The 26,829-nt window shown below is 38.3% G+C and overlaps 1 protein-coding gene and 1 non-coding gene across 6 annotated transcripts in view; one reads left to right on the forward strand and one right to left on the reverse strand.

The window, feature by feature from the left end:
* Positions 1-26,829, reverse strand: part of PDE5A (phosphodiesterase 5A) — a 134,736-nt gene that overhangs the window by 71,002 nt on the left and 36,905 nt on the right. For all 5 annotated transcript variants that reach the window (XM_008969489.5, XM_003816428.6, XM_003816429.6 and 2 more), the window contains exon 4: positions 1,085-1,156. In XM_008969489.5, coding sequence (XP_008967737.3) covers positions 1,085-1,156 — 72 coding nt within the window. The remainder of the gene's footprint in view (positions 1-1,084; positions 1,157-26,829) is intronic.
* On the forward strand, positions 3,710-3,836 carry LOC112439731 (small nucleolar RNA SNORA11). The gene has a single exon (XR_003027967.1). It is a non-coding gene; the product is annotated as a small nucleolar RNA SNORA11 (small nucleolar RNA).

The following is a 26,829-nucleotide window of genomic DNA, read 5'->3' on the forward strand; positions in this document are numbered from 1 at the left end:
ATATTAATTATTGATTGAAATAAATATTTAGACAGCATATCTTATCCACAATGTGATAGAGCCTTAAAAATTCAAATCAATTCAAGAGGGAGTTATATTAATGGATTATAGACATAATAATGGAATTCAAAGCCAATCCAGGAACCATGTTTTCACACCAAATATTCTCAAGTGCCATGAACAGAACAGGAGCCTAGAGGTCTACTACTCGATTTAAAAAGTATTTGCTATGTTCTGAAGCAATTATAACAAGGGGAGCAACACAGGTGCCAACCTAGCCTATAGCATAGAGATAAAAATAACTGTCTTGTTTGAACGTCTTCCAAATTCAAAAGCTCCTAGTAATTTTCAGGGGAACAACATAAACAGCAATGGGCTTGGAATAGGAATAATTCAGTAGGCTATGATATACACATAATTACTTATTCAATAGGAGAAATAATGAAACCTACTCATAGAATGAATTTATCGACAGGTTTACGGGCTTTTGTCCTTAAATGGAAAGCATGTCAGTGAGGCCTGTGGAAGGTATTCCTTCAGAGTTGAACGAGAAGTATAATAAAATAATGCTCACTGTTGCTCTCTCTGAAGCTAAATTTACATCATCCAGCCTGAATTCATACCTTGGCGCCCCACTGTCTGTGTGCAAGGCTTATAAAACATTCAGAAATTCGCTACACCAGGAGGCAATTCCAATTTTTAGCCAACCAAAAGTGCTGAACTTGGAGCAGTGTTTTTATGGGGTTTTACTCAAGGTTGGATCTCTATAGCAGTGATGAAAGGTAAATGATATAGTTAAAATACCATAAGTCACCCTCTGTGTGGCCCCAACATGCCCAGTGCAGGCTTGGCAGCACAGCAAGGAGGGAATTTGGGGGTTTCTGCTGACTGAATAACACAAGTACTCAGATGTGAAATCATCGCTTTATTTAGCCTAAGATACACTTGAACATTTCAGATCATTTTTAACTCTAATTTTTTTGTGTGACCAACAATTTCAGCAACAGCTAAACCTAGAGGTGTATATACTATAAAGAGAAAGCATCTTCCTAAATTGGCTCATGTCTGACACAAGTTTTGGTACCTTTTCATCTTTTTCAGTAAATGTCCCACCGTTTCCTGATTTCTTGTTGATGGCCTGGGCTACACCAACAACCTGGTATAAGGAGAGAAAAGTGACAATTTTTTTATTGACTGAAATTACTTGTAAAAATTCACCAAAACATATTTATAGAAGATATCCTGCATGTGCTTTAAAATAACACTAGTCTACAAAACAAAAGCAAAACCCCTCATCAGCATTTGAGCAAGCTTTACATCATTTACCACATTCTTTCATCCTAATAAGAATTCGAATGTTTTTAATTTATTAGGGCCCAAACTATGTTTGATCCTGTGATTTCACCCTGCATTTTGAATGAAATTATTTTAGCAATCACATTTTAAGTATATATTTTCCATAGTTTTTAAATATAAACAACAAATTTTGATTACAGTTCCAATAAAGTATATAAGAATATGAACATTTTATATGGGTTTTAAATATAATATTCCAAAACGGCTAAATGCTCTTTTACTAAAAATGAAACAGGACCTAGTGGCCAATCATGGAAAGAATGCAGGAGGATCATTAGGGCAAAAATAATTCTTAATGTAGGGATGCAGTCCAACTTCTTTTGAAATTTCTGCCCTTGAAAATTATTTTACCTTCAACAGACTTATTTTTGGGAAAGAGGGTACTGAAAAATCAAAACAGGAATTAACATGCTGAGGCTTATTTCAAATAGATCAGAAGGCATTTGGAAGTTACTTACCTTTTAGTTCCACCTTCATTTTGAGTTACCTTAGTCCTATAAAGACCTTCAACTTACTCTTCTCTCCTTTTTATTACTTATTAATTCTACTCTTTCCTTTCTTCTGCTATTTAGTATCAGTGGAATAAGCTATTATCCTCTAACTGGCTATACTTCAGAAATATGTATTTAGTTCTATGTGGATGGTTCACTTTGTTTTCTCAGCTCATTATAGTATCTTAGCTTTGAGAAAAAGATATAAAATTCTCCTCTAGGATAGCAGAACAAGGAAGGGGAAATACCTTCTTGTCTTATGTAGTTTTCTAGTCTTCTTAACATTTTTCTCTCTCTCTCTTTTTTTTTTTTTTTGCCCGTATGGTAAAGGGATATTAATTGTTTTTAAAAGCAGAATTATGCAATTATCCTATACCTTTTCATTTCCCTTAGAGCAACTCTCTCTTATTTTTACATGCTCTTTAGCTCTTGAAAAGAGTGGCAGATTTCTAGATGCTCTAACCTCAGTGACTAAATTTCTAGTAAAATTCCTCTAAGGTCAAAAATGTCTGGATTGTAGTTACGAATGTTCACTGGAACTATAATAAGAGCCACTTGAAGGTCATTGGGGTCTAATATAGAGTAGTATAATTTGGTTATTTTAAATGCTCAGGTATTCATTCATCCACTCAACAAATAGTGAAGTGCCTATTATGTACCAAAAAGTAATAAAAAACTGGGGAAGTGAGTACTCTGAACGAGCTCAGAATCAAGAATGAGTGATACATAAACATAGACTTATAGCGTAGTAGGATGGTGGGATCAGTTTCATGATACAGTGGCCATGGATTGCTAGGAGCACTGAAGGGGCACTTAATGTGGGTAAAAGAGAAGGAGTCTCAGAAATGACATTTAAATTTTTTTTTCTCTAATAAATAGTTTTACAAAGTAAAGACATAAACTTTAAATCTGTGTTTTAAGAAAGATGAGTTTCAAACAGATATAGAAAGTATTATGCAAAGTTTCTGATAAATATGCAGTACAAAAAGTATACATTGATATGCTATCTGTACCTGGAACTGTATGAAGCAATGTACTAAGCAAGAAAATAAAGAGAAAGCTCCTGCTCACTGGAAAATATAAGAAGACAAAAAATCAGCTGCTTATTAAATGATCACTAATCAAACTATATTAACATTTTAGTCCATCATCATATCAACATAAATTTACAGTGAGATGATGATTCCTTTCAGTCTTTTTTTTTTTTTTTCTTTTTGAGACAGGGTCTTGCTCTGTTGCCCAGGCTGGAGTACAGTGGCACAATCACAGCTCACTGCAGGCTTGATCTTCCAGGCTGAGGCTATTCTCCAACCTCAGCTTCCAAGCAGCTGGGACTACTTGGAAGGCATGTACTACCATGCCTGGTTAAATTTTAAAATTTTTTTTGTAGAGATGAGGTCTCACTATGCCCAGGCTGGTCCCAAACTCCTGCACTCAAGCAATCCTCCTGCTCTGGCCTCCCAAAGTGCTGGGATTACAAACATACAGTAAGATAGAAGAAATAAATTAAATGTTTTATAGTATAGGAGGGTGACTATACTTAACAAAAATGTATTGTATTAGGGGTAATAGACACCAGAAATACCCTCATTTGATCACTATGCATTATATACATGTAACAAAGTTTCACATATACCCTGTAAATCTGTACCAATAAATAAATAAATATTAAAAAAAAAACAAGTTCTGTCAAGAGACTATTAGACCAGGAAAATATAGTTGGTCCTTTGTATCCAACTGTGATAGAAAATGTTTGACAAAAAAATTTTAAAACCCACAGCAATAAAAATAACATAAAATAAATATAGTAGGACAATTACGTACAGAGCACTCACATTATATTAGGTAGTATAAGTAATCTAGGGGTGTGCTCAGAGCAGGGGGCTGAAGAATGGCTCCTCTGTTTATAACACATGGAACAGGCATCTGAGGTCACTGTGACAAGGGGCACAAAACTTGTGACTCCCTAAGAACAAATGTCCTACAAGTGTAACAAAAAAAGTAATCCAGAGGTGATTTACAGTGTATGAGAGGATGTGCATAGGTTTTATGCAAATATTATGCCATTTTATATAAGGGACTTGGGCATCCACAGACTTTGGTATGAGGGGATGGAGTGGAGTCCTCAAATCAATCCCTCTTTGTATACTAAGAGACAACTGTATATCTAACATGTATATGTGCCTCCATCCCCAGAAGGATGACATTTGAAAAATGACACTGATAAAAACAGACAAAAAATAGAAGAAAAGGCATAGTGTTCATCCAGGGTTGCATACACAATAAAAGACAAATTAACAGTTTAATTCTGACTTTAAGGATCCTGAGCAAAACTGGCACCCTCTGCCCTCATGTTCAAATAAATTCAGTCCTTCTTTCTGCTGTCATCCATTGCTTCTTTAAACAAATTAGATCATTGTCTTTAAATCAAGTAACTGTTAACTATAGGCTTTGAAATGTCCATTTTTAATGACAGCTTTTACTCTAAGTATATCTCAGACTCCATGTGAGAGGCAGCACTCCTAAAAGCATTAGCTTCCATATCAGAATGTCCATTCACTTTTGCCTACCTGCTGGCTAACTGTACTCTCAGATACGGGCACTCCACGCTATTTCTGTAAAAGCGCAAAAAAGCCTTTCTGTTTTCTATTTTACTGGCACTATGCACAGCACAAATGGATGTTATGTCCTCACAGGGTCGAGTGTTCTTTTAGGAATGCAAAGGCCAAGACTTGACTCTCACTGGGCGAGCAGTATGGAATGTGACAGCTGGTTGTTTCAGGGCAACAGTGAGCAATTTCTTCTTCAATAAGCAGCTGCCCCAGACATTTACTGAGGTCATACATCAATCCCAATACATTTCCCCATCCCCAGTTCAGGGGATGCTCAGCATGGAAACTAAAAGCAAAGGAGGAAAGGACAGACTACAAATCATAGCTATCCCTCTCTCTCAGCCTCAGAAGATCTCCACTGCAATGACAGGACTCTAGACAGTCTAATCTGAGCCAAATACAAACTTTACTAAGAAAACTAGAACTTAACAATATATAGAGGAGTTAGGGGAGAATTTTCCCTAGTGCTCTTTTCAAACTTTTCTTTGACTCATTTATTCATTCTGCCATAAATACTTTATTCAACAGCTAACTACTAAGTGCCTTTATGTACCAGTAGTGAACAAAACAGATGAAAATTCCTGTCCTCATGGAGCTGACATTCTAATCAGTGTTAGGCTTGGGAATCCCACCCCCACACCCTCTCCCCACCTGCTTTACAGATGAGAAAACTGAGAGTGAGAGAGTTGACATAACCGATCCAGGCTTTCTGACTTCTCTTCTGAATCCTAAGGAATCATCAAGTTATGGTAATATTCCATGTGGTAGGCAAATAATGGCCCCCAAAGATGTCCTTGTCCTAATCTCTGGAACCTACGAATATGTGACCCTTAAATGACAAACTGGGTTTTTGGCATGTGATAAAGTTAAAGATCTGGAGATGGGGAGATTATCCTGAATTATCTAGGTGGGCCCAATGTAATCACAAGGTCCTTGTAAGGAAAAGTGGAATGCAGGAGAGGCAGAGTCAAGGAAACATTTGATGATGCTATTCTGCAGATTTTGAAGACAGAGGAAGGGGCCATGAGCAAAGGGGTACAGGCAGCCTATGGAGGCTAGAAGGGCCAAGAGAACAGGTCTGTTTCTAGAGACTCCACACAGAAACACAGCCCTGTAGATGCCCTGATTTTAGCCCACTGGGAATTATTTTAGACTCTGAAGTCCAAAGCTTCAAATAATACATGTGTGCTATTTTAAGTCACTAAATTTCTGGTAGTTTTTTTACAGCAGCATTAAGAAACCAATACATTCCATTCAATTATGATTCTTATATTCTTGCATTCTTTTTCTTCTTCTCCTCACCTCATTTTATCTCTTCTGTTTCACTATGTAAATCCTGTCTTTGAAGAACTTGACATCTCATTCCTAATCATCTTCCTGCCTTCAGTCCATCTTTGACAATTTAGCCAAATTTATATTCTTGGGGCACTGTTGTGCATACACAGATCATCTCATTTCTCAAGAATTTTAATGGTTTCACCCATCTACAGAATAAAAATTAAAGACTCTACCTAACATTCCACACTCTCAACTTAACTATATCACTTACATGGGTCTTTGGGTTAGAATACTGCAATGTCCTGTGTTCACATAATTCCTTGAAATATCACCTCTCTACTGAGGCCAAATCTCCAAAAAATCTTCCCTTCAGACCTACCCCTCTGAAACTCCATGTGGCAGTTGTATACGCCCTATACGAGGCAGGGTATTCCTTTTTAACCTAATTTTCTTTACTCACATCCTAGCCCTGCAATTAGATTGCTTTCTAAGGACTTGATTTATATTTTATGCTATTATCAACACTTTGCATGTTTTACATGTACTCAAAAGTTGAATAGTATGTGTTGTTGATGATAATGGGAAAAATGGCAGAAAGAATAAAATTTTTTAGGGTAATGTACTAACTGAACAATGCATATTCAAATAATAATTAATTATGTCTTCCCATTTTTGGCTCTAGCCTTTGCTTAATATTAAGAAACCCATCCATATCTGAGAACTTTGTGTGGCAGTAAAAACTTTATTTTCTTAATAAGCCATTAATTATGGAGTTGAAACTTATAGTCTAAGGCGACACTGGAAGAGAGAAGAAAGAAAAGCTTGAGATTATTTAATTTTTAATTTAAAAAGTATAGAAAATCACAAAGAATGAGATAGTAAACATCCATGCCTTTGCCATCTAAAACAGTGTTAGTGTGAGACTTGTTAAAACACAGTTTCGTGGGTCTACCCCCCAAATTTCAGATTTTGTAGATCTAGACTGGGGCCTGTATTTCTAAAAGTTCTCAGATGATTACAAATGCTGCTGGTCCAGGGACAAAAGACGCATTGACAACTACTGATACAGAATTACTAAATGTTAATATTTGGTGATGTTTCCTTTATTAATACCATTAAATTAAGATAAAATTAAATTGGACTTCCTCTTTCCAGTCTCATTCTTCTCCCCCCTGTTCCTCCTACCATAGTCAACCTTCTTCATTATACTGTTAAAAATACATAAATCTATACACAAAACATAGTACTTTTATCTTTCAAAAAGGTTTCTTAAATGAAATAATATATAGGATTCATTTTGCAACTTGCAATTATATTCAATGTTGTTTTTTAAGATCAATTCATATAAATCTGGTTCATTCATTTTATATACAATATTGCATTCCATATCAAACTGTATTCATTTGATCTCCAAAGAATGGATGTTTGGGTTGTCTGCAACTTTTTGCTACTACAATCTTTAAGAAACATCTTTGATTTTCTTCTTGTGCACATGTGCAGCAACTTCTCTGGCTAAATCTTCAAAAAGATTACAGAAATTTATACCTTTACTAGCAAGGCCTAAGAGTCTCCATTAACCTCACATCCTTATCAGCATCTGGTGTTATCAGACTTTTTCAATGTTTGTCAATCTGATGGGCATAAAATTGCATCTCATTGTTGCTTTAATTTGTATTTTCCTGATTACTGGAGAGAATGAACATCTTTTTTATTGTTATTGGCTAAGCTGGTATCCTCTTCTGTATTGCCTATGTGTACATTAGCCGATTTTGACCATTTTAGTTATGGTTTTGGGGTGGGCTCTTCTTAATGAATTTTAGAATCAAAGTTAGATATTTCTTTAAGTGACTGGTAAGATTGATTTTATCCTTCTGTATATACAGGCACCTTTATACCTATGATTTATCTCAAGAGAATGTTTATAGATATTCCATGGTTGGGGGATGAGACAAGGATAAACAGAGGAGAATGATGCTTTTGGTTTACTCTCACAGCCTTCGTGGCTACGAATGGGCAGCCAAGTAGGTTGGAGAGAAGCTTCTAAGGAATTGCAAGATATAAGAAAGCAGTGCCCTGAAGATAACTGGCATCAGAAATAACATGATCAATGCCATTGTTTCTAATACAGTTAAGAAATCTCCTCCTCGCTAAAACCAGAAAAATTCAAATGCTAAAAAGCTTGCCATTAAAAAAAGGAGAAGGGAGGGCTTGCCATGTAACAGGCACTTTGTAACTGTTCATTCATTTAATCCTTGACATAATTCTTTAATTTTCATTCCCATTTTATCACAGAGCAATCTGATGTTCAGAAAACTTACATAACTAGTTCAAGAATATGCAGACCCAGACACTCTCCAGACTTGATCCCAAGAGCTGCAATTCTTTCTACTACTCCCCACAGGAAAAAGTGAAATCAGCCCTAGTATAAAATATAGGCTTTTTTTTTTTTTTTTTTTTTTTTTTGAGACAGAGTCTCACTCTGTTGCCCAGGCTGGAGTGTAATGATGCGCTCTCGGCTCACTGCAACCTCTGGCTCCCGGGTTCAAGCAATTCTCCTGCCTCAGCCTCCTGAGTAGCTGGGATTACATGTGCCCGCCACCACGCCCCAGCTAATTTTTGTATTTTTAGTAGAGACGGGGTTTCACCATGTTGGTTAGGCTAGTCTCAAACTCCTGACCTTGCGATCTGCCCGCCTCAGCCTCCCAAAGTGCTGGGATTACAGGTGTGGGCCACCACGCCTGGCCAAAATATAGGCTCTTATGGACTCCTCTTTTATACTCAAGGAATCATGGAGACCAAGATCCAGTACATACTAACGCTTAGTCTTTAGATCTCATAAGGATGCTTATCTTCTTAATGCACATTTTCATCAAAGGGAATGGAATAATTTCAAAATTATAACTCTAAGAAACAAAGACAATCCAAAGTGGCTGCTAAAAGCTGGTTTCTTGGACTTAGATTATAAGTCTCGTAACAAGTTTTCACAGCCAAGAACCACTTATGCAACATTAAAAAAAATCCTATGTATCAAGGAAAAGTGAATAATAATGCAGTATCAAAAATAAGTAGATTCTTCAAGATAAAGCAAAACTAATTTGTGGTTATAGATATAAGAACAGTGTTGCCCATGGGTGGTGAGGACTGATTAAGGAATTAGTTATACAGATATATGTACATTTTTCAAAACTCATCAAATTGTTCATTAAGATCTGACGAATGGCTAACTAGAATAACCAATGCAGAGAAGTCCTTAAAGGACCGGATGGAGCTGAAAACCAAGGCACGAGAACTACGTGAAGAATGCACAAGCCTCAGTAGCCGATTCGATCAACTGGAAGAAAGGGTATCAGTGATGGAAGATCAAATGAATGAAATGAAGTGAGGAGAGACGTTTAGAGAAAAAAGAATAAAAAGAAACGAACAAAGCCTCCAAGAAATATGGGACTATGTGAAAAGACCAAATCTATGTCTGACTGGTGTACCCGAAAGTGACAGGGAGAATAGAACCAAGTTGGAAAACACTCTGCAGGATATTATACAGGAGAACTTCCCCAATCTAGCAAGGCAGGCCAACATTCAAATTCAGGAAATACAGAGAACGCCACAAAGATACTCCTCGAGAAGAACAACTCCAAGACACATAATTGTCAGATTCACCGAAGTTAAAATGAAGGAAAAAATGTTAAGGACAGCTAGAGAGAAAGGTTGGGTTACCCACAAAGGGAAGCCCATCAGACTAACAGCTGATCTCTCAGCAGAAACTCTACAAGCCTGAAGAGAGTGGGGGCCAATATTCAACATTCTTAAAGAAAAGAATTTTCAACCCAGAATTTCATATCCAGCCAAACTAAGCTTCATAAGTGAAGGAGAAATAAAATCCTTTACAGACAAGCAAATGCTGAGAGATTTTGTCACCACCAGGCCTGCCCTACAAGAGCTCCTGAAGGAAGCACTAAATATGGAAAGGAATAACTGGTACCAGCCACTGCAAAAACATGCCAAACTGTAAAGACCATCGAGGCTAGGAAGAAACTGCATCAACTAATGAGTAAAATAACCAGCTAACATTATAATGACAGTATCAAATTCACACAAAACAATATTAGCCTTAAATGTAAATGGGCTAAATGCTCCAATTAAGAGACACAGACTGGCAAATTGGATAAAGAGTCAAGACCCATCAGTGTGCTGTATTCAGGAAACCCATCTCAAGTGCAGAGACATACATAGGCTCAAAATAAAGGGATGCAGGAAAATCTACCAAGCAAATGGAAAACAAAAAAAGGCAGGGGTTGCAATCGTAGTCTCTGATAAAACAGATTTTAAACCAACAAAGATCAAAAGAGACAAAGAAGGCCATTACATAATGGTAAAGGGATCAATTCAACAAGAAGAGCTAACTATCCTAAATATATGTACCCAATACAGGAGCACCCAGATTCATAAAGCAAGTCCTTAGAGACCTACAAAGAGACTTAGACTCCCACACATTAATAATGGGAGACTTTAACACCCTACTGTCAACATTAGACAGATGAACGAGACAGAAAGTTAACAAGGATATCCAGGACTTGAACTCAGCTCTGCACCAGGTGGACCTAATAGACATCTACAGAACTCTCCACCCCAAATCAACAGAATATACACTCTTCTGAGCACCACACCACACTTATTCCAAAATTGACCACATAGTTGGAAGTAAAGCGCTCCTCAGCAAATGTAAAAGAACAGAAATTATAACAAACTGTCTCTCAGACCACAGTGCAATCAAACTAGAACTCAGGATTAAGAAACTCACTCAAAACCGCTCAACTACAATCAGCTCCTGAATGACTACTGAGTACATAACGAAATGAAGGCAGAAATAAAGATGTTCTTTGAAACCAACGAGAACAAAGACACAACATACCAGAATCTCTGGGACACATTCAAAGCAGTGTGTAGAGGGAAATTTATAGCACTAAATGCCCACAAGAGGAAGCAGGAAAGATCTAAAATTGACACCCTAACACCACAATTAAAAGAACAAGAGAAGCAAGAGCAAACACATTCAAAAGCTAGCAGAAGGCAAGAAATAACTAAAATCAGAGCAGAACTGAAGGAAACAGAGACACAAAAAACCCAATTCAAAAAATCAATGAATCCAGGAGCTGGTTTTTTGAAAAGATCAACAAAATTGATAGACTGCTAGCAAGACTAATAAAGAAGAAAACAGAGAAGAATCAAATAGATGCAATAAAAAATGATAAAGGGGAAATCACCACTGATCCCAGAGAAATACAAACTACCATCAGAGAATACTATAAACACCTCTACGCAAATAAACTAGAAAATCTAGAAGAAATGGATAAATTCCTTGAAACATACACCCTCCCAAGACTAAACCAGGAAGAAGTTGAATCTCTGAAGAGACCAATAACAGGCTCTGAAACTGAGCAATAATTAATAGCTTACCAACCAAAAAAAGTCCAGGACCAGATGGATTCACAGCCAAATTCTACCAGGGGTACAAGGAGGAGCTGGTACCATTCCTTCTGAAACCATTCCAAACAACAGAAAAAGAGGGAATCCTCCCTAACTCATTTTATGAGGCCAGCATCATCCTGATACCAAAGCCTGGCAGAGACACCACAAAAAAAGAGAATTTTACACCAATATCCTTGATGAACATTGATGCAAAAATCCTCAATAAAATACTGGCAAACCAAATCCAGCAGCACATCAAAAAGCTTATCCACCATGATCAAGTGGGCTTCATCCCTGGGATGCAAGGCTGGTTCAACATATGCAAATCAATAAACATAATCCAGCATATAAAGAGAACCAATGACAAAAACCATATGATTATCTCAATAGATGCAGAAAACGCCTTTGACAAAATTCAACAACCCTTCATGCTAAAAACTCTCAATAAATTAGGTATTGATGGGACGTATCTCAAAATAATAAGAACTATCTATGACAAACCCACAGCCAATATCATACTGAATGGGCAAAAACTGAAAGCATTCCCTTTGAAAACTGGCACAAGACAGGGATGCCCTCTCTCACCACTCCTATTCAACACAGTGTTGGAAGTTCTGGCCAGGGCAATCAGGCAGGAGAAGGAAATAAAGGGTATTCAGTTAGGAAAAGAGGAAGTCAAATTGTCCCTGTTTGCAGATGGCATGATTATATATCTAGAAAACCCCATCGTCTCAGCCAAAAATCTCCTTAAGCTGATAGGCAACTTCAGCAAAGTCTCAGGACACAAAATCGATGGGCAAAAATCACAAGCATTCTCATGCACTAATAACAGACAAACAGAGAGCCAAATCATGAGTGAACTCCCATTCACAATTGCTTCAAAGAGAATAAAATACCTAGGAATCCAACTTACAAGGGATGTGAAGGACCTCTTCAAGGAAGACTACAAACCACTGCTCAATGAAATAAAAGAGGACACAAACAAATGGAAGAACATTCCATGCTCATGGCTAGGAAGAATCAGTATCATGAAAATGGCCATACTGCCCAAGATAATTTACAGATTCAATGCCATCCCCATCAAGCTACCAATGACTTTCTTCACAGAACTGGAAAAAACTACTTTAGAGTTCATATGGAACCAAAAAAGAGCCTGCATTGTGAAGTCAATCCTAAGCCAAAAGAACAAAGCTGGAGGCATGACGCTACCTGACTTCAAACTATACTACAAGGCTACAGTAACCAAAACAGCATGGTACTGGTACCAAAATAGAGATATAGACCAATGGAACAGAACAGAGCCCTCAGAAAAAATGCTGCATATCTACAACCATCTGATCTTTGACAAACCTGACAAAAACAAGCAATGGGGAAATGATCCCCTATTTAATAAATGGTGCTGGGAAAACTGGCTAGCCATATGTAGAAAGCTGAAACTGGATCCCTTCCTTACACCTTGTACAAAAATTAATTCAAGATAGATTAAAGACTTACATGTTAGACCTAAAACCATAAAAACCCTAGAACAAAACCTAGGCAATACCATTCAGGACATAGGCATGGGCAAGGACTTCATGTCTAAAACACCAAAAGCAATGACAACAAAAGCCAAAATTGACAAATGGGATCTAATTAAACTAAAGAGCTTCTGCACAGCAAAAGAAACTACCATCAGAGTGAACAGGCAACCTACAAAATGGGAGACAATTTTTGCAATCTACTCATCTGACAAAGGGCTAATATCCAGAATCTACAATGAACTCAAACAAATTTACAAGAAAAAAACAAACAACCCCATCAAAAAGTGGGCAAAGGATATGAACAGACACTTCTCAAAAGAAGACATTTATGGAGCCAAAAGACACATGAGAAAATGCTCATCATCACTGGCCATCAGAGAAATGCAAATCAAAAACACAATGAGATACCATCTCACACCAGTTAGAATGGCAATCATTAAAAAGTCAGGAAACAACAGGTGCTGGAGAGGATGTGGAGAAATAGGAACACTTTTACACTGTTGGTGGGACTGTAAACTAGTTCAATCATTGTGGAAGTCAGTGTGGCGATTCCTCAGGAATCTAGAACTAGAAATACCATTTGACCCAGCAATCCCATTACTGGGTATATACCCAAAGGATTATAAATCATGCTGCTGTAAAGACACATGCACACATATGTTTATTGCGGCACTATTCACAAAAGCAAAGACTTGGAACCAACCCAAATGTCCAACAATGATAGACTGGATTAAGAAAATGTGGCACATATACACCATGGAATATTATGCAGCCAGAAAAAATGATGAGTTCATGTCCTTTGTAGGGACATGGATAAAGCTGGAAACCATCATTCTCAGCAAACTATCACAAGGACAAAAAAACCAAACACTGCATGTTCTCACTCATAGGTGGGAATTGAACAATGAGAACACATGGACACAGGAAGGGGAACATCACACTCCGGGGCCTGTTGTAGGGTGGGGGGAGGGGGGAGGGATAGCATTTGGAGATATACCTAATGTTAAATGACGAGTTACTGGGTGCAGCACACCAACATGGCACATGTATACATATGTAACTAACCTGCATGTTGTGCACATGTACCCTAAAACTTAAAGTATAATAAAAAAAAAAAGATCTGTGAGTTTCACTGTACGTGAATTTTAAAACATTTTAAAAGCAAATGAATATGTAATTGCTGAAGGTATGTGAAAGTGGAGGCCCATGTGCCAAGTTCCCAGCTGTCTGGGTAATGTTGAAGCAGGCTGAAGTCCTGATCATTTGTTCTGTGCTGTTAGGGAGGTCGTCGCTCCCCAGACGGGGCCAGGGCAAATCCAGCCTCTGGGGGTCAGTAGCTGTCCTGCCCCAGGAACATCCTGTGGGACTAGAGTCAACCTGAGACTGGGGTTCTTCCCCACGAGGGAATGCTTGGCATAATTATTGATCCTAGTGTTTATCCTCATCCCTTTGAACAATTAAAAAAAAAATCCCCCTCCTGCCAAATACTAAACTCTCTGCCACACTAGCTTTTAAGTAATGAGGTAAAGCTCTTAAACCTAGAACTAAAGGGACTTTTTGCCTGCTTATTAGATCTTTCTGTCCCTTGAGATACAGAGATTCTGTCCAGAGACAGAACAGCGCATAGCCATTGCGAGCAAAGTCTCCATATAAGCCCTTTAAAAACTGCCAGAGACACAAAGGTTACATAGCAGAAAACAGCCTGCTGTCTTTCCCATGGCAGGGTACATTCAGTATTTACTGTTGTTGTTTAACTTTCCATTCCTCCATTTGTCTGGCTTTGCAACATTCTCATAAGGAGGAAATGGACATTTTCTGACCCCCACGAGGTGAGAGCTCTGCAGTAGGCACTGTCACATTCCTCATCTCACTAGGAATTCAAAACCACCCCGTGTGTTTGCACTTTATGCTGAAACTTTACAAACCAGTCGCCTAAAGCATGGAGAGAAGAAACTTGCTCAAGGAATCACTGCTCCTAAGCCAGCACAAGACCAAGTCACTTTTGCTACAAAGTCAGACCTCTTTCTTTCCCACTCTGCCTCTCTGCTTAAGTGAGAGTAAGCCCAAAATGTCAATAAAAAATTTTGTATATCAACATAGGTTATACAAGTTGTATTTCATATCAGAATAATTCCACCACTGTTTATGTTCACCTTTACACAATACATTGCCAAAAACGACTTCAGAGCCCTGGATCTATTTAATAATGAAGATTTATTTTAAGGGTGGTATCCTGCCTGACGCCAGGTGTTGGCCTGCAAAGCATAGGCTTACCCCGGACGGTGTTGTTGGATTTGGAGTCTGTTAAATCAGGATCAAGCTTGTTCCATCATTGCCTGTACTTATTATGAGTCCATGTCTCTATAGCCTTGTAAAATGTCCTGCCAATAAAGCTTCCTGATAATTACAGTATAGAGTGGTGTGCCCATAATGGGCACCTACTACAAACAGAAAAGAAGTAACACAGCGGCCGGGCGCGGTGGCTCACGCCTGTAATCCCAGCACTTTGGGAGGCCGAGGCGGGCGGATCACGAGGTCAGGAGATCGAGACCATCCTGGCTAACACGGTGAAACCCTGTCTCTAATAAAAATACAAAAAATTAGCCGGGCGTGGTAGCGGGCGCCTGTAGTCCCAGCTACTCGGGAGGCTGAGGCAGGAGAATGGCGTGAACCCGGGAGGCGGAGCTTGCAGTGAGCCGAGATCGCGCCACTGCACTCCAGCCTGGGCGACAGAGCGAGACTCCGTCTCAAAAAAAAAAAAAAAAAAAAGAAGTAACACAGCAAAAATGGTAAAAAGCAAGTTTTGTGCATCAAAACACTAAATAGGCTGAATAGAATTTAAAAATTAAAGTTGGTGTCAAAGGGGTTGAGAGAATGCCTTCTTTACTAGAGCTGAACTAAGTGTTTGGATCACTGCTGTTGCCTCTACTGGTCTAGCTAACCACATATGTAGCCACTGAAAGCTAGATATCCATATAATTTAACATAAGATATTCAAGAAAAACATATGTGTGTGTGTGTGTATATATATGTACATACATAATTTCTTTACATTCTAAGTCCTTCATATGGAGAACATAGTTTATTATGTTCTCATAGCCAAAACATAATTTCATCTCGAAATATTTTCCCTCCAAATGGAAGATGTGCCTGAGAAGCTAATCATGTACGAAAGCACAGATGCAGACATCTGTCTCACTAGCGAAACTCCTAGTTGTAGGTGTCACCAGCAAAAAAAGACATGACCTCTTCTCCATAGCTGTGCCAGTTAATATACAATGAAGTATTTGTAGGCATGCCTCAGAGATATTGTGAGTTTGGTTTCAGACAATGGCAATAAAGCGAGTTACACAGATATTTTGGTTTCCCAGAGGATATAAAAGTTATTTTTAGACTATACTGTAATTTCTTAAGTGTGCAATAGCACTATGTCTAAAAAACAATGTACATACCATAATTAAAAAATACTTTATTGCTGAAAAATGGTAACAATCACCTTAGTCTTTAGCTAGCTATAAACTTTTTGCTGGTGAAGGGTCTTAACTTTGATGTTGATGGCTGCCGAATGATTAGGGTGGTGGTTGCTGAAGGACGGGGCTGTTGTGGAAATTTCTTAGCATAAGACAACAATGAAGTTGCCACCACGGATTGACTCTTCCTTTCATGATAGATTCCTCTGTAGCATGTGATGCTGTTTGATAGCATTTTACCCACAGTAGAACTTCTTTCAAAATTGGAGTCAATCTTTTCAAGGCGTGCCACTGCTTTATCAACTAAGTTTATGTAATATTCTAAATCCTTTGCTGTCTTTCAACAATATTCACAGCATTTACAGCAGGGGTAGAGTCCATCTCAAGAAACCACTTTCTTTGCTCATCTATAAGAAGCAACAGTTCATCTGTCCAAGTTTTATCATGAGATTGCGCAATTCAGTTACATCTTCTGGCTGTATTTCTAATTCTAATTCTCTTGGTATTTCCACAAGATCTGCAGTTACTTCCAACAGTGATGTCTCAAACCCTTCAAAGTCATCCATGAAGGCTGGAATCAACTTCTTCCAAATTCCTGTTCATGTTGATAATTTGACCTCCTCCCATAAATCACAAATGTTCCTAATGGGATGTAAAATGTTGAGTCCTTTCCAGAGGGTTTTCAATTTACTCTTCCCAGAGCCACCAGAGGAATCCCTATTTATGTCAGCTATGGCCTTACCAAATGAATTTCTTAAATAATAAGACTTGAAAGCAGAAATTAGTCCTTGATCCAATGGGCTGCAGAATGGATGTTGTATCAGCAGGCATGAAAACGACATTGATTTCCTTGTGCATCTCCATCTGAGCTCCTGGGTGACTAGGTGTACTGTCACAGAGCAGTAATATTTTGAAAGAAATCATTTTCCCTGAGCACTAGGTCTCAATAGTAGGCTTAAAATATTCAGTAAATCATGCTGTAAACAAAGGTGCTGTCATCTAGGCTTTGTTGTTCCATTTGCAGAGGACAGGCTGAGTTGAATTAGCATAATTCTTAAGGGCCCTAGGATTTTTAGAATGGTAAGTGAGCACTGGCTTCTGCTTAAATTCACCAGCTGCATTAGCCCATAACAACAGAGTCGGCCTATCCTTTGATGCTTTGAAGCCAGACATTGACTTCTCCTCTCTGGCTATGAAAGTCTGAAATGGCATCTTCTTCTAATAGAAGTCTGTTTAGTCTACATTGACAATCTGTTGTTTAGCATAGCCACCTTCATCAATGATCTTCACTAGATTTGGATAACTTGCTAAAGCTTCTCCATCAGTACTTGCCTCTTCACCTTGCACTTTTGTGTTATGCAGATGGCTTCTTTCCGTAAACCTCACGAGACAACCTCTGCTAGCTTCTAACTTTTCTTCTGAAACTTCATTACCTCTCTCAGCCTTCACAGTATTAAAGAAGTTAGGGTCTCACTCTGGATTGGGCTTTGGCTTAAGAGAATGTTGTGACTGGTTTGATCTATCCAGACCATTCAAACTTTGTATCAGCAATAAGGCTATTTGACTTTCTTAGCACTCATGTATTCATTGGAGTGGCACTTACAGTCTCCTTCAATAACTTTTCCTTTGTGTCCACAACTTGGCTACCTGGCCCAAGAATCCTAGTTTTTGGCCTATCTCGGCTTTCGACATGCCCTCCTCACTAAGCTTATTCATTTCTAGCTTTTGATTTAAAGTGAACACTTGAACACTTAGAGAACACTATAGGGTTATCAACTGGCTTAATTATAATACTGTTGTGTCTCAGGGAATAGGGAGGCCAAAGGAGAAGGAGAGAGACAGGGGAACATGACGAAGGTGAAAGCTTTGGTGAAGTATGTTCAAAAGAGAATGGAAGGAAATGGAAATGGCAAACATGGCCTGTATAACTCTTTCAAAGAGTTTTGTTCTGGTGATGATCAGAGAAATGAGGTGGTAAAGCAGATGTGTGGTCCAATGAGTGTTCTGCTTTTGTTTTCAAAAGCAGATGGGAGAAATAGCAGCATGTTTGTATGCTGATGAGCAGATTTGATAGCAGGGAAAACTTTAATGATTCTGGACATAGAGGAGAGAACTGCTGAGCTAATTTCTTTGACTAGGCAAACTGAGATGAGATCTGGCGCACAAATGGGAGGCTGGCCCTTGCTGGTTCGGACAGTTCATCCCAAGAAGTAAAAGGGTAACCAGAGTATATGGACTCAGATGCTGGAGCAGGAGAAAGAAGTAGGGGAAGTTCTCTTGTGGAAATATTCTTCTAATTGTGTTGGCTTTCACTGAAACAGTAAGCAAGGCCATCATCTGAAAGCGGGGATGGGGAGGCAATGTAGAGATTTCAGGGGAGAAGAGAAAGGATTAGACTGTAAAACAATACATGCAAAAGAAAAAGAGCTAACTGTTTTGTTCCCCACAAACCAATGACTTATTTTAGGAAATATGACAACTCTCCCCCTTTATAACCTACCTAGAAAGCTAGAAAGTATTTCAGATTCTTCCCTCTCCCTCATTCCTCCATCAAATCAATCACTAAACCTACTAAACAGAAGTGTAACAAATCCACAAAAACCTCTTTAGCAGCCTTCCTGCCTCTAAACAAAGTACTCTCTCTGCTTATGAACAAATATGGAAGTTAATTATCAAAATATATCAAGTGTCAAATTATGTGGCTCTGGGTTAGAAGTGAAGAAAATGGTTCAAACTTACTGCTGTAGCCACCCATATTTTTAAACAATAGCAAATATTTCCTGGCATTAAAAAAAATTCAGTACCTCCTTTGCATGACATTAGAAGGCTCGCTTGATCTTGCCTCTGTCTACCTGTCTGACCTCATTTCCAGGCACTTCCCTCCTTCTAGTGGATGCTCAAACAGTGTAGCAAAGTAATAGACATATTCCCTCTGCTCTCAGTCTGTCAACAGAGGCAGAAAATGATGGTGCAGAAAGATATAATAGAGACAGACCAATGAGCATTCCCTGTGAATATTAAGTAGTGAGTACTTATATTACATGCAAACAGAGATCTTATGTAGAACTGTATTTGTGGCATAATATTTTTAAAGTCTTGGCCGGGTGCGGTGGCTCACGCCTGTAATCCCAGCAATTTGGGAGGCCGAGGTGGGCAGATCACAAGGTCAGGAGTTTGAGACCTGCCTGGCCAACATAGTGAAACCCCATCTCTACTAAAAATACAAAAAATTAGCCAGGTGTGGTGGTGGGCACCTGTAATTCCAGCTATTCGGGAGGCTGAGGCAGGAGAATCGCTTGAACCCGGGAGGTGGGGGTTGCAGTGAGCTGAGATCATGCCACTGCACTCCAGCCTGGGCAACAAGAGTGAAACTCTGTCTCAAAAAAAAAAAAAAAGTCTTTTAATACCTCAATAATTTGCCACCATACAAAGAGGCAAACATCTTCCTCTTTTTTCCTTAGTGCTCCCTTTTTCATGCTCTACTTCCTCTTTTCCCTCTGATTTAAGACAACCTTGAACACCAATTTTTGTATAAACCTTTGTGTAAACCCAATCTATATCACCTCTCCTCTGGTAGTTCATAACATTTTTTAGTACATGAAAGGTGAGAACTCAAAATGATTTTAAGAGATCATTTTAATTAATGAGCAGAGTTCCTCTTTTATCCTCTGGCTAGTTTTAAGGAAAGAGAAAAATAAATATGGATATATATGTTCTATATAATAAATAATGAAAGTACATTAGTACTATGTCTGGTAGGTTAAAGTGTCTCCACAAATTCTCTGATACTAGTCTTTTCAAGAGCTGGAGCCTAATTCCCTTCCTCTTGAGTCGGGTGTAGAACTTAAAGCCTCACTGCTAAAGAACAGAACGCCGGGAAAGTCGTAGTGATGGACAACTTTGGAGACGAGGTCATATAGAGCACTACTGCTTCCTCCTTGCTCATTTTTTCTCAAATTGCTCACTCTGGAGAAGTCAGCTGCCATGATGTAAGGACACTGAGCAACTTATGAAGAGCCCACATGGTGAGGAATGAAGCATTTCTCCCAAGAACCTCTTGAAAATGGATGATCAAGCATAAGTCATGCAGCCCCTGCCCACATCCTGACCGCGTGAGATACCTGAGCCAGAAGGAACCAAGCTTGCTAAGCCACGCCAGAATTCCTGAACCACAAAAACTATGAGATAATAAATGTTTGTTCAGAATCACTTAGTGTAATTTGTTATGTTGCAAGAGATAACCAATACGGCATAGTACTCATGATTATCAAATAATTTGTAATAATCAAATAGATCTAGAATTCTAAATCCAGGTCATTTTCACTCCATTTCATTACTATAAACTGATGCAAAAAAATTTAAAAATTTTTGTAAGATCCTCATCTCTTGCTCTTTGATTTACATTCAGCCTGGACTATTAATTTCCATTCTATGATCAAAAGCAAGTAGAGATTTAGCATAGACTATTAATTTCCATTCTATGGTAGAAGAGAAGCAAATGGAGATTTTAAGATAAGCATTTAACAACAAAGAATACAGGGTATTTAACAGTTGATAAAGCACTTTACCTATGGAATCTTAGACATTAATGGATGAGTATAGATGTTTGTACATATCTATTGAGAGCAGCAATTTCATTAACAATCACCTTAACTCTTCAAGAATGCATGAAAACATGAAAATTATTTTATAGTCAAAATCCACCCCAGGGTGTAATTATATGATGTCGGGTTAGATATTATACAAAGAAATGTTTTATACTTCTCTGGTTCCAGACCCCTAATACCCATTATTCAGGGACTATGTAAAACTTCTCAAAATTAAATTTATAAATCATCTATTAAATTAAAAATGTAATGCATTCCAAAAAGTGCTGGAATGGTTATCTTGAAATTACCAATGAAGATAAGCTTCCTATTGAATAAAATATAGCACTCAGTATGAACCAAATTTTCTGATCATTAAAAATAGGATACCATTTGGGTACACAAAGCCTACCACATTAATTTAATCTTCAGTTTCAAGTTTTTATTCACTCTTTCTTTTTCTTCTTGATCAGTAATGTAGACTTGGGGATTTCACATATTAGCACTACGTTTTTCATCTGCTGCTCTTAAGAAACATTCTTCTTTTAGGAAAGCAGTTAACATCTTCATAATATATACTTTGTTATTTAAAGGGCAGTGTGCAGAAGGAAAAAGAAAGGATCGTCACTATCACAACCTCAAGTCCAGAACAAACAGAAACTTTGCGCAGCACTTTTGTTTCTATAACAAAACTACAAGAAAGAATACTGTGGGGAATAAATGCAGTGAACAATTTGTAACTTTTCCTTTTTTTTTTTTTTTTTTTTTTTCAGGCTGGCATGCAGTGGCGAGATCTCGGCTCACTGCAACCTCCACCTCCCTGGTTCAAGCAATTCCCCTGCCTCAGCCTCCTGAGTAGCTGGGATTACAGGTGCATGCCACCACACCCGGCTAATTTTTTTGTATTTTTAGTAGAGACGGGGTTTCACCATGTCGGCCAGACTGGTCTCAAACTCCTGACCTCAGGCAGCCCGCCTGCCTCGACTTCTCCAAGTGCTGGGATTACAGGTGTGAGCCACCATGCCTGGCCAATTTATAAGTTTTCAAAAACATGTAACTAGCCAATTCTTTAAGACTAAAATAGATCTAGATCAACTGGTAGTCTGCTATTAAACTCTGCTTATTTTTGCAGTTGTATTTTCATCTATTTTGACTTAAAATTGAAGGATTATGAATAAAACTGTAACATTTATTTCCTCCAAGTTTACTTGCCAAATTTAAGAAAGCCGCAGTCAGTACTGTGAGTGAGAGAGATCATAGACAAGGACTCCTTGGCCTCCACACTCCATGGAGATCAAGTATTTGTCATCAGGAGCATTTATGTGGTTCCTCTCTTGAGGCTGTGAGATAAACACAGCAGGGCACTTTCATCTCTCCCCAGGGATTTCTCTAGCTTCCCCAGTTCAGTCTTTCCTTCGAACTTGTGTGTTGAATATTGGACTCATTTAACATTTATCTTGTCACCTTATATAGATATTTAATTTTTGGTGTACAAGAGCTACCTCTCCAATTTTTTCTTTTTTTTTTTTTTTTTTTTTTTTGAGACGGAGTCTCACTCACTCTGTCACCCAGGCTGGAGTGCACTGGCACGATCTCAGCTCACTGAAGCCTCCGTCTCCCAGCCAGGTTCAAGCGACTCTCCTGTGTGAGCCTCCCGAGCAGCTGGGATTGCAGGCGCATGCCACACACCCGGCTAATTTTTGTATTTTTCGTAGAGACGGGTTTCACCATGTTGGCCAGGCTGATCTTGAACTCCTGGCCTCGAGTGATCCACCCCCCTTAGCCTCCCAAAGTGCTTGGATTACAGGCGTGAGCCACCGCGCCCAGCCTACCTCTCCAAATTGAAAAAAATTTAAAAGCAAGTATCTTCTTTGCTTCATTAAAAAAAAAAAAAAAGAATCTACAAAGTGCAGTGATTCAACAGTTACTTGTCAAAACAAGATAATTTAGGAGAAATAAATGAAAATATTTTTAAATGAGCAGACACAATCATAAAACTTAAATTCTAGAAAACATTTATTTTTGTATTTTGTAGTTGGAATTACATATCTGATTTCACGAATGCCTCAATTTATGAGTTTCGGTAGGTGTTAATCACTTGGATTCGCCAAAGTATAAATCTCATAAAAATTAGCTGATACTTTTTGAATCTTTTTAGTTTTTAAAAGGAAGATATACGCTAAAATGCTAAGATATTAGCTAAAATGATCCTTTACCACGTTGTAATGAATTTATCCTAAATCCTTGATTTTAACTGCCATATTGGCATCAAAGAATTGCAAGTATATCACTAAGTATGATAAAATAAAATCAAGATGATAAGATAAAAAGAGAGAAGGAGGAAAGAGCTCTGATTCCAAACTGAATTTCTACTTAATAAGTGGAGTTGACTTTCAACAATGGTGGTTCAGCCTAGCCTGAAAGACATTATTGGATATAATCTCTAGTTCATATCAATAAGAAATTTTCAGAGAAAATTCTTGAGGAATTCAGAGAAATTTCAGAGAATTCAGAGAATTCAGAGAAATTTCAGTGAAATAAGAAATTTGCATTATTTCATAAAGTCCTGCTTTCTACCCCTTATCCTCTCCTTCCCAAATAATCTACAGAAAAAAAAAAAAAATCAGTAGGCCCGGAGTGACAAATAGGGCTCTGAGTAAGAGTTAATATTTAGGGTTGGTTATATCAGTGAAGCCACTATAAATAAAAAAGAACACTCATCTTCACTATGTCATAACAAGCAATACTTCAGGGCAGGGCAGTATTTCACAAACAGGTCATCTGAGCTAGGGGGAAAGATCTGAGCTTCTCTATAATTCTTTACTAAACAAAAAAAGAATTCTGTCTGGTTATAGAAATAATTAATACAAATGACAAAGATAAAAACTGGTCTAAGTGCCCAGGTCTGAAAAATCCAGAATTAACTTTGAAATAAATTTAATAGCAGCCGTAAAAATTCACATACCTGTAACTTTTTTTTTCATTATGCTTCATTTGTAGTCATGGTTCTTCTCTGGAGCAGATTGGCTCAGATTAGTATGAAACATGCTCCTGTAACTCTTTTATCTCTGGTAAAAATTTTCTTATAGATTCCTCTTAAGGCAATACAGAGGATGAGACTATGATCTCTCTCTTTTTCTCTGTCATCTCATTTTTCATCTTAAAAAGTCTGTCTGCAGAGCGGTTTAAACACTAACATTGAAGGGCCAGCAGAATACAGGCAGATCTCCTTGTTGCCACCTCAAGTCCTGCTTCTGCATGTAGCCACATTAAACACATCAGTGTACCTTCCACTCCAACAAAATCAACAATAATTTAAGTGCTTACTGCAGAGTCTCAAGAAAACACCAATCAGGAGGGAAGCAGAGTGCAGCCATCATCCATAGCAGACTTTTAAGAAATGCTCTTCTCTCTATTATGACCCCTACAGTCCGAATGCCTGGGTTTGAATCTCAGCTTTGCTGGTTTTTAGTTATGTGACTTTGAGCAAGTTCCCTATATGTTTCATGTCTCAGTTTCCTTTTTTGTTAGGTAGGAGTAAGATAATGGGTTACCTCTTATGGTTGTCATGAAGATTAAATGAACTAATACTTGCCAGATCATTAGCACAGTTTTCACAAGATTTGCTTAATAAATATCACACATGTTTACTGTCTCCTACATACAAGGCAGTTATTTCCAAATTCCTACCCCATACTCCTCAAACTACTCCCTCATAGACACTCTGGACTGGCTCTCTTCTCTCCCTTGATCACTTTTTTCTTTCTGTCTTTATTCATTTTCTCCAGCCAGTAGCTCTTTGACCTTCCAAAATAAATTATTTTAGCCTTCTAACACTTCTCCAGTTTCTTTTTCCACTTTGCCCATTAACTCCATTCTCTAGAAGGGAGTAGGGAGAGGGGAAGATTGCAAAAACTTAACCTCTATGATTTTTTTCAAAAATTACCATCACAGATGTTTAGTAATATCTATGATCCTTACTTGTAAAAAAAGCACTGCTGTATCTATACCAGTTATGGTTATAACATTAATGAAAAGAACTCCCAAACATTTTTAATTAGTTGAAATACTTTACAAGAATAAGAGGCAAATAAAGAGCTTAGATATTTCAGTGAATCTTAAAAATCTTCCTGTGTTTTCCTGCCTATGTTATAATTCAGACTTTAGTATTCAATAGTCAACTACTCCATTAAAACAGCTTTCCAGAGTTGGTACCAATGTCTTTAAAAACCAGTGTCACTGAAAGGTACCAGGATATTTTGTAAACAATCAATATTTAATGATTCAGTAATCACAGTTCTTTTTAGGTTCCTTGGTAATTAGTCAGAATGGGTATTGGCTTACTCGATAAGGGTGGACTTAGAAAAAGAGAAAACACCAAATTCATTTTGCCTCATTTATGAGGAAAAATAGAGAAAAACATGTTTCTCTTAAGTTTAAAGTTTCTTAGAGGGTAATCAATAGACTATGTCAGGGGCTGTGTTGGGATCCCAGTTAGCTGAGTACTGGCTTTGGTCCCAGTTAGCTGATTATTATGTGGCTAATGACCTCTTCATGCAGCTCTTATTCCTTGTCTCTCTTTAAAGCTCTATTAGTTCTACATCTCCTTTTAAAGAATAGTAGCTGACGCACTTCCAGTGTGCCAGGAACTACGTTAAACCCTTCACTCACATGAATGCATTTAATCTTCCCAATAACCCTTTAAGGCAGATCCTTTTATTGCCCTCATTTTGCAGATGAGGAAACTGAAGATCAAAGGGATTAACCAGTTCCATCCTGGTTTGTCAGCCAGCAACTAAGTGGTAAAGATGGGATTCAAGCCCAGAGCAAGCAATCTTAATAATTAGTCCCAAAAGCCTCCCTGCAACTTTCCATTTTGGTTTAAAATTTTCATGACAAAGAGCAGTTATGTGTACATACAAAAGCAAACACTACTCTGAGTTTGTTTATACAGATATAAATTTAAAGATAATTCTGGAAGTCAAATATTGCACCTTGTTAGTGGCCTGGGTTTATTTTTTGGCCAGCCAAATTACTTTTTATATTATAACAGCCACGCTTGATAGTGTGTCTGTTCTGTCTCTCTTCATTCTTTTCTCTGAAAACGTTAATTCTCAGGAGAAATAATTTTGAACTTGGCAGTGTGAACCTGGGAGGAAAGGGAGCAAGATGAGAAGGAAGGAGAATGGGGAGGGTCAGCAAGATGTTTAAAAAGCTGTGTTCTGGGCCGGGCGCGGTGGCTCACGCCTGTAATCCCAGCACTTTGGGAGGCTGAGGCAGGCGGATCACGAGGTCAAGAGATCGAGACCATCCTGGCTAACATGGAGAAATCCCATCTCTACTAAAAATACAAAAATTAGCTGGGTGTGGTGGCACACGCCTGTAGTCCCAGCTACTCAGGAGGCTGAGGCAGGAGAATTGCTTGAACCCGGGAGGCGGAGGTTGCAGTGGGCCGAGATCATACTACACTGCACTCCAGCCTGGTGACAGAGTGAGACTCTGTCTCAAAAAAAAAAAAAAAAAAAAAAAAAAGCCGGGCGTGGTGGCTCATGCCTGTAATCCCAGCATTTTGGGAGGCTGAGGTGGGCGGATCACAAGGTCAGGAGATCGTAGCTATCCTGGCTAACACGGTGAAACCCCGTCTCTACTAAAAATACAAAAAGAAATTAGCCAGGCGTGGTGGCGGGCGCCTGTAGTCCCAGCTACTCAGGAGACTGAGGCAGGAGACTGGCGTGAACCCGGGAGGTGGAGCTTGCAGTGAGTTGAGATTGTGCCACTGCACTCCAGCCTGGGTGACAGAGCGAGATTCCATCTCAAAAAAAAAAAAAAAAAAAAAAAAAAGCTGTGTTCTGGAAGCCCTCTCTTGAATAAAGTTACAGATTGAACATCCCTTATCCGAAATGCTCGGGACTTAGAAATGTTTCAAGTTTTAGATTATTTTTGGATTTTGGAATATTTGCATTATTATCAGTTGAGCATCCCTAACAGAAAAATCCAAAATGCTTCAATGAGCATTTCTTTTGAGGGTCATGTTAGCACTCAAAAAGTTT

Source organism: Pan paniscus, chromosome 3, assembly GCF_029289425.2.
Source record: "Pan paniscus chromosome 3, NHGRI_mPanPan1-v2.0_pri, whole genome shotgun sequence".
Lineage (NCBI taxonomy): Eukaryota > Metazoa > Chordata > Mammalia > Primates > Hominidae > Pan > Pan paniscus.